The following is a 9,300-nucleotide window of genomic DNA, read 5'->3' as shown; positions in this document are numbered from 1 at the left end:
GCAGGGTCCTCCACAGCTCTCACCAGTTCCTCCTGCTGACCTCCATATTACACAGCGATTCTCATCAGTCTGTGGGTCAGCAGGAGGTGCCAGTGAAAGCTTCTGGGAATCCAGGAGATCAACATTTTTGGAATGGTCCCAGAGGGCTTTGGCTGTGGCGGTAAAGGTCTGTACACTTGTACAGGTATGCCTCCCCTTGCAAATTATTACACGTTTGCCTAAAAGGGCAAAACCAAGAGAACCGCTCAATACAGAGTGACCTTACCTGCCACAAGAAAGGTTATGTAATGCATGAACCCTTTAGCTCCATGCGGTGTTATATGACTGCACAGAGAGGAGAGCAATTCTCAAAGCTTACAAACTTTGTCATTGTTTCCCTCCCCCCCCATTGCAACTATGGGCTCTAAGACTTGTTCTGAAGAAATAACACTGTACTCTCTACTTCCAGCTACTACCATCAATAACATTCTGGCAGTCATATGGCAGATTCTCTTCCTCTCTTTTCACAAACTGACTCAATTCCTATTGATTGCAGATATTCCACCTTCTTAAATCTGATTGTTGAGGGCCATCTCAGGACCCCGCGCCCAGATTGAATTACCAGCAGCATGCCATTATCTCATTTTCAGGACTCCTCCACAATGATCCGCAAAACAATCAGGACGGAATATATCAAAATATATCAAAATGCGAGAAAGAATAAACAGCTTTTATGATAATCGGCTCCTCGCAGTTCTGGGCAAAGCCGAATGTTCCTGGTGAGCCACACATTCTACTATACCAACGTCTGATTAATCTTTTGCTGAGAGATAAACATTAAAAAAACGGCCATAGAAAAAAGGTATCTGAACCAAAAAAAAAAACCAAATAAGCCAATAGGTCAGGGTGGGGGACACAGGCTGTCGGAATGTTCTGAGTTTGAGTATCACTATTGGGCCATTTCTAAACTCCTAATGGGTGATCACACGTGTCCGGGCTCAATGGGGGAACAGCTCCCCGTTATATTTTTGGTCATTTTTTTTATTTAAAAAAGTTTACAAAATTGCAGATTTTCGTACGACTCTTAAAATATTTAGTTTAAACAAAAAGACAAAATTCAGCTTTTCCATAGTTCTGGACAGAGCAAGCATGGGCACCTCTATGATATTTTCCCTGTTGGGAGATCTAGCCTCATTTCTTTACTGGTAACCATTGGCACTTCTTTACTGGTTACCATTGGCACTTCTTTACTGGTTACCATTGGCACTTCTTTACTGGTTACCATTGGCACTTCTTTACTGGTTACCATTGGCACTTCTTTACTGGTTACCATTGGCACTTCTTTACTGGTTACCATTGGCACTTCTTTACTGGTTACCATTGGCACTTCTTTACTGGTTACCATTGGCACTTCTTTACTGGTTACCATTGGCACTTCTTTACTGGTTACCATTGGCACTTCTTTACTGGTTACCATTGGCCCTGGGAGAGAAACTGGAGGAAGATGAAACATTTTAGGTTTGTCACTCAGACAGGAGGGGAAATCTTCAAATAGGGACATCTGTTCCAGTGACAACTGTCCGGATTTTCCTAAATATTGGAGAGATTGTCACTTGCTTTCTGTTGTGCCTCTGAGACAATAAGTCCATGAGGACAATTTCCTGATAGGGACTTGGCAAAAATGGTGTTGCAACCCATCCCCCCCCCCCGCCCCCCTCACAAATTGCACTGGTTGGAGTTACACTTTAATACAGAGTGTATCTAGGACCCTGATGGTGCAGATCGATCTGGACTTTCTGATACAATGTAACTGAATATGCAGAATGCAGGAAGGGGTTTATGTCAGCTGTGTGTGTAATCTGACCTCCTGTTAATGAAGTCTGAGTAGTGAGAAGAAAAAGGATGTGGGTAGTCTGTGTGTTAAACAAGCATTGTTATTTGCCCAACTTTAAAAAAAAAATGTATTTGGAGTCTTGCAAATAACACTACATAACAATCTTCCCGTCCTTTGTGTAGAACCGGGACTCACCGTTGTATCTCCTGAGACTAACTCAAGGGGCAAAAACAGCAAAAAGAGAACACATTCCCCAAAAAAAAGGGGGAGGGTCAGTTCCAAAAATGCAGAGATTTTTCAGCAAGCTGGAAAGCCTCCACGTGCGATACTGTGCCAGTAGCACGGATTATCACACCCCGAATAAGGTCCAACCAGACCGATCCTCACCCGAAAGTCGCAGAGCTTTTGGATCGGGGACGGGACAGTAGAAGATCCGGGCAAGTGACTCCATTTTTTTTTCAACTACTGGAATTAACCCGGAACTGCTCTCTAGCACATACAAACTCTGACATTTAAATCACCACGAAACTCGACATGCATGCTACAATGGGACCCAGACACACATCGAGACCACAGGGGACGTGACTGGTCCATAGTCATTGCAATGCTACAATGGGACCCAGACACACATCGAGACCACAGGGGACGTGACTGGTTCATATAGTCATTGCAATGCTACAATGGGACTCGGACACACATTGAGACCACAGGGGACGTGACTGGTTCATAGTCATTGCAATGCAATGCTACAATGGGACCCAGACACACATTGAGACCACAGGGGACGTGACTGGTTCATAGTCATTGCAATGCTACAATGGGACTCGGACACACATTGAGACCACAGGGGACGTGACTGGTTCATAGTCATTGCAATGCTACAATGGGACCTGGACACACATCGAGACCACAGGGGACGTGACTGGTCCATAGTCATTGCAATGCTACAATGGGACCCGGACACATATTGGAGACCACAGGGGACGCGACTGGTTCATAGTCATTGGCAATGCTACAATGGGACTCGGACACACATTGGAGACCACAGGAGACGTGACTGGTTCATAATCATTGCAATGCTACAATGGGACCCGGACACACATTGGAGACCACAGGGGACGCGACTGGTTCATAGTCATTGGCAATGCTACAATGGGACTCGGACACACATTGGAGACCACAGGAGACGTGACTGGTTCATAGTCATTGCAATGCTACAATGGGACCCGGAACACATCGAGACCACAGGGGACGTAACTGGTTCATAGTCATTGCAATGCTACAATGGGACCCGGACACACATTGGAGACCACAGGGGACGTGACTGGTTCATAGTCATTGCAATGCTATGCAATATTGGTGACGTAAACTGTTAAAAATGATGCAGTTACCATGGTGACAGTACAGCCATACACACAGCAATACACAATGGGGTTCACTCAGTGCAGTAACCCGCAGCAAAGAGATATCGGGTTTATTGGGATTAGCTGGGACAATGACACATGATTAACTCATACGGGTTATTGCACAATACTCTTTAGCTCAATTAAATAAATAAAAGCCAACGAGTGACATTCGGGAGAACTAGTACACTGGGAGAAAGATGCCGTCATCTGCAACAATAGGAACAATCTTCTAAACTCAATTACATAAGTGGCAACAATCAAACTAATTTCAATGCAGCCAGCAGCCTTTATCGGTACATTCATTGTCAAATGTCGGAGGAGGTCAGTAAAGCACGACTCGACTAAGCACTGCGATCATCCCAACCAGCCGGATAACGTTTCCCCGAGAAGGAACTACAGGTTCTGTGAAAACCCATCTACTGTACCAGAGCCTCCAACAGTCAGACATGAGGAAGAATTAAAGTTAGGAGCCGTTCCTTCTCCACAGCACAGAGTAGCTGACAACGGTGGGGGCGACCACTGACAACAAATGGCTTAGGGGTCTAATTATTAATTTGCAGGGCCTCACCCTGCCCCAAACCTTGCCTCTCCTCCACAAATATTTATGAACGTTTGTTTTGTGATGAAACAAAAGCAAATGCTCTTAATATATTTTGCAGGTTGAATGGATTGTCATGTAATACTGCATCATGGCCACAAGATGGAGCAGAGGAGCATGGTAGCAGGTCAAATGTACCATCATATAATACTGAACTTAAAGGAGAACTATGGAGAACTATGAGGTGAGTGATAGAAAATAAGTATATATTTCCTCTACAATACATTTGACCTGCAAAAGGAGAATATACTGAAAGCATTCGATTTTTTCATTATTCATCCAAGACGATCGTTCCCAACTATTCACAGGGCAAAGGGCCATCTACCACCCATCCAGACACAGGGATGTGGTGCATGTGTCAGTCCAGTTCCATTCCACCCAAACCCTACCCCATCCCTCTCATCCCACCTTTCTACCCATTTCCTCTCACTAACCTTACTCCCCATGCTTGCTCCTCTTTTTTCCATCTCTTCTTGTTATACTTTGTATGTTCTGGCCAAGGGGAAGTTTCCAGGTGTGGGGTCCCCTCCCTACCTGGCCCAGGTAGTCTACAGGAGGTAAAACGATGCAGACACCCCCCTCCCCCCCCATACCTTGCTAGGTTATATATAGCTTGAACAACTGGGTACCCACCTGACCCCCCTAATATATCCGATCACAGGGAGATCCTTGGCTGATCCATGCATGTTACTCCATTCTCAATGGTTTGCTTCAGATGCTTTTGCATTGCAATGACACTGTAACCTGTAACTATACCAGGGGCTGCTTCCTCATATTACAGGAAGAAATGTATTTCTGGAACTCGGTTTACTTTTTTTGTGCGTAAAATATCTCAAAGTCATCAAAACAGAAATTTTAAAAAAATCGGAGGAAAAAAAATTTCCTCCAAGGACTTCAAACATTGGTTTTCCTGAATGCATTAATGTTTGCCTTACTAAAACTGCTAACCTGGAGGGTCTGCCTTCTGTATCACCACCTGAGCAGTCTTGTGTAATAAAAAAAACGGAACATCACAAGTATTTCTTTAGGAGTGGAAAAGTCTCACTAAAAACAGAGCTTCTATTGCAGGGGATGGTTGTAATCGGATATCGGGCTCCCTACAAACTGATGGAAAACGCAGGCAGGCAAATACGTTTAGCAGCGCTGTGCTGAGGACAAAGTGCGGCCATAGCCACAGGATTTTTAATTCTTCTACACGTGTCAGACTGTTGGGTGGTATGGGGTCCTCATGAACAATTTCCCCACAGAAGCCTCACATTGCAGTGGGGTTATCTTTATATCAAACTGATTAGTGGAGGCCTCACTTAAGAGAATTATGGGGTGTGTGCTTTTCCTCATAGAGCTCTTAGGGGTCACGGGAGAACATATACTAGCGTTCTTCCGTGACCTAAAGCTCAGTATATAGCGGGCTACAGCTCTGTATATACTGAGACCGCCGCAGCCGGGTCGGATCCCGACATTACTGACGAGATCCACCCAGCTGCGCGAGTAACAGCTGGTTCTGCCTATCTAGAGGCAGAGCCAGCTGTCCCCCCCCCCTCCCCATTCCGTTCCTCCACTCAGCGTTGGAGGATCGGAGCGGGGAGGGGGGGGAGAGGGAGCCGTGAGTGATAGTCACGGCTCTCTGCAGGGAGATTATCGTGAGCGAGCGACTGTGTGTTCGCTCATTTCCCGATCTATTGAGCCGACCTGTGACAGTTTAATTGTCACACGTCGGCTCCAACTATGAGGCTGAGTGATTTTCACTCACCTCATAATTCTCCTTTAAGCATAACTGTTTATTAAATGAAAGCCTGGACTGTTGACTCGGAAATTAAAACATTGTTACATATTAGCGGTGTACAAACATTTGCATACAATGTAGCAATTTCCATCATCCACATCAATACATTTATGAGCAGCGATCCCTCAGAAGAGACATTCTGGCAGCTTCCCTCAGTGTCTGCTGAAACATGTCAGTTCAGCATGGCTGTGCAGAGGACACAGCTGTCAGAAGCAGAGAATCAGAGGTCGGTATTAGGAGGACACGTACCGCTCTGATGCTGCCGCGTGGGCGAGGTAACGTTTCGGATGCAGGGGGTCAGCTGACTCTCTCCTCTCTCGTGAGATGAATCCCGAGACCGGTCGCTGGATCGGCGTCTATCCCGAGATCGTTCGTGGCCACCGCTGGCACCATGGAGACTCATCTTTGTGTGGCTGCTTCCAGATCTAGCGCCACGCGGGGGAGTGCTGGGGGAGAAGAAGAGGCAATTATTAAGGACGACAGGTGAAGTCAATGTAATGATTGCAATAGTGATAAGGAAGCATTTTCAAAGCCGGTACAATTCCATATATGTGCAGGACGTCTATAGGAACCCTGCTAGAGGCTGAAAGCTTTTCTTAACCTCCCTGGCGGTCTGATTATGTCAGTATTTTTGGATGTCAAAGCGGTGCATTGTTTTGCATGGAAATGTGTTTTTTATTGTAGGCCTGTAATTCTTAGGAATAACTCACTAAAATCGGTCCAAACAAGAGTCTAGTAGACGACATCCCGGGTATGATAAAGTTTGAAACACGAAATCATAAATTATATAATTATAAAAAATAAATAATGTAATCAAACCAAAACACTGAAATTTGTCCAAACAAGGGTGCAATATTACTAGTCACTAATAGTAGACACGGCATATTCAGGCGCAGAATCGTCGCGGTCGTCACTTTGTGTCCGATGACGAATTTCCCCACGAAACGCTATCGCTCAATTCTGCAAGTGATTCTAATTCACGATCGCCGTTTTCTACCTGGTCCAAAACCGCTTTTGACCTAAAGGGACGCTTTTTGGATGCCATGGACGTTCTCAGGTTTCCAGGCAGAAAGAACGGTAAAAGCGCAGGCAGGGCACCGGACAAAGCTCTAGGCTTTTCCTGCGGTCTCTGTCTCCGGTCGGTAGATTTGCACTCTTTATTTTTTCTGGTGACCACTGTCAGCAAGACAAAGTGAGGGAAAACCTAAAAATTTGGGTTGCCACCAGAACAGGAACAGAGTTAAAATCTTCTAATCAGGACACCAGTTTCATTATAATCTAAATGGGATTTCCCTCAATTCAGAAACATTTTCCTCTCACTTCCTGTTGGGTCTATAGGACAGGAAGTGAAAAGCAATCTCCTCAAATGGGACACAAATGGCAAAAAAAATTAAAAAAAAAAAAAACACTTGACATGAGCTTCAACCATTCCCTACTCCATCCAAAATGGAAAAAAATGTTTGGTCTTAATCTATACTTTAAGGTTGAACTACAACCTCCTATTCCTTACAGCCAAGGAAAGCGCCATTTCCGTTTGGTTGAGAGCCGAAGTCTGCACACTGACAACCTTGATAGTTGGCACCCCTTCAAACTAACTGTTTTTGGAGACATTAAATTGATGGCTAAAGTTCCTCTTTTCGACTATCAGACCCCAAAGAAAGAAACTCATTACTGCCGTCGTTCATTAGCATCTTTCCTCCTTACAGAATGTGGTGGAGGTTATTCTACACATGATCCCGAACGTCCCCAAGTGCCCCCTGGTTCAGTACACACAAGCATTGGCCTCCGGTCTGTTAAATGCAACAAGGCAAACTTATAGAGCCACAAAAGGTGGTGTTGGACGCACTTGCATCAGACGATCTGTACAGCTAACCTCAGAAAAATCATCCAAGTCTGGGAAATTTCCAGCCAATGTGTCTGAAATATTAAAGCTGGCACATTGATCGGCTTCTCTCCCATTTTTTCCAAAATTACTCTCCCGTTGACAAATGGCACAATAATTCAGTACTCGGGTCCACCGTTTGTCTCCTGTGATTTGTCTCTGCCGGTGGCAACGTGAGTGACAAGTACAATCCTGCTAGAAGCTAAAGGCAGAATTATTTTCAATGAAACCCAAACGTGCCGTCAGGTAAAGCTTTGCCGAGAGGAGGTCAGGTACACGGAGCCATTCAGATTAGAGCTGCAGCTAACGATTATTTTCAAAATCGATTAGTTAGCCGATTATTAGGTTCGATTAATCGGTTAATCGGTAGCGGGTCTGGCAGCGGCAAGTGTGAGGTGGGGAGGAGGTGCGGCGCACAGCGTGTGGAGCTGTGAACAGGGCCAACTGATCGGAAGCCGATTAATCGATTATTGAAAAAGTTGACAACTTTTCCAATAATCGATTATAATCGATTATGTCGATTAGTTGTTGCAGCCCTAATTCAGATAAGTACACCCTTTCCTGCCTGGCATCCAGGGAGCGCTCGGGTTGTCCCTTTTAAAAGCTCGCTTGTTTGGGTTCTGAAGCTGCCAAAAAGAAAGGGCCTGGTTTTCCACGTAATGGCAAGAAGAAAAAAAAAAAATATGACGAGATAAAAAGGGAAGAGAGAGCAGATGTCTGCGAGATGGTTTATGTAAAGTAGATTACAGTGCAGTCTGGAAGGGAGACCAGAAACAAAGGATTCTTTTTACAGCAGAAAAGTACAAGGACGATTTTATCACACAATGACAGCCAGAAGGTCATCTTTGTAGGACAATCCGGTATTATAATCACTAGATACTGATAGTTGGAGCCATTGCATACGTCTCAGGGACCTCCTGGTGGAAAAACACAGTGAAGATACCGAGATGTGAACAAATCTACAGATCCCTGAATCAATGCTCCATGCCTCCCGAAAAGTGATGAAAAAGAACCAATCGTCTTTTTACCACGGCAGAGTACACCCGCCTGCCTGCACCACGGCAGAGTAGACCCACGCCTGGCTTTACTACGTCAGACTACACCTGCATGTTTTAGGTATGTCAGAGTATACCCGCCTGCCTTTGTTAGGTCATAGAGCAGGGGTATACAAAGCCTAGACTTAAACAAGCATTTAGCCCTTGCAATGTGGGGATGACCCCCCTGGAAGGGGACCCTCACCCCCCACTCCCTTTAGGCTTAAAAGGGTCCCAACATTTTTGTCCATGCCATTTTCATTGGGTTTATTATCTTATATATTTTATGGAATCAAAAACAAGGTCTCATGTTTCTTATATATAGAACAATGGGGGCTGCCAATCACTTCTGTCAGTTCAAGTTATTGCAGAGAAAATAGTGTCCGCAGCTGTAGGTGGAACCCACAAGGGGAACCTCCAAGAACAGTGTCACCAATACAAATGCCGCTGAATTACCCGGCATAGCCTCAGAGGTCCCGGGCTTGATGTACATGCAAAATGATTACATTCAGCTGAGATTATTCCTCTACTAATTAGAGCTTCAGTGACAAAAGCGGAGACTCCGGAGGACCAGAGTTCACAACGCAAAGCGGAGACAATCTTATTATTGAAGACATTATCCGCCTCGTCTTTGGGCATTACAAAGCATATGGAGACATGACGAGCTAGTATCAGCGCCAGAGTGGTACAAACAATCCAAATACACAAACTTATCCCGGCATTACAGCGGCTCTTGCACCACAATACGAATCCTTCAGCTGCCCCTCCCCCCACCTTGATGTAA

The 9,300-nt window shown here is 45.1% G+C and overlaps 1 protein-coding gene across 2 annotated transcripts in view; it reads right to left on the bottom strand.

Moving 5' to 3' along the window:
- The window catches only part of BTBD10 (BTB domain containing 10), a 41,649-nt gene that overhangs the window by 9,259 nt on the left and 23,090 nt on the right, over window positions 1-9,300 (bottom strand). For both annotated transcript variants that reach the window (XM_018555423.1, XM_018555432.1), the window contains one exon: window positions 5,850-6,046. In XM_018555423.1, coding sequence (XP_018410925.1) covers window positions 5,850-6,046 — 197 coding nt within the window. The remainder of the gene's footprint in view (window positions 1-5,849; window positions 6,047-9,300) is intronic.

This window comes from Nanorana parkeri, unplaced genomic scaffold (assembly GCF_000935625.1).
Source record: "Nanorana parkeri isolate BGI_ZX_2015 unplaced genomic scaffold, ASM93562v1 scaffold10, whole genome shotgun sequence".
Taxonomy (NCBI): Eukaryota; Metazoa; Chordata; class Amphibia; order Anura; family Dicroglossidae; genus Nanorana; species Nanorana parkeri.
This window is presented reverse-complemented; position numbering and strand designations above follow the sequence as displayed.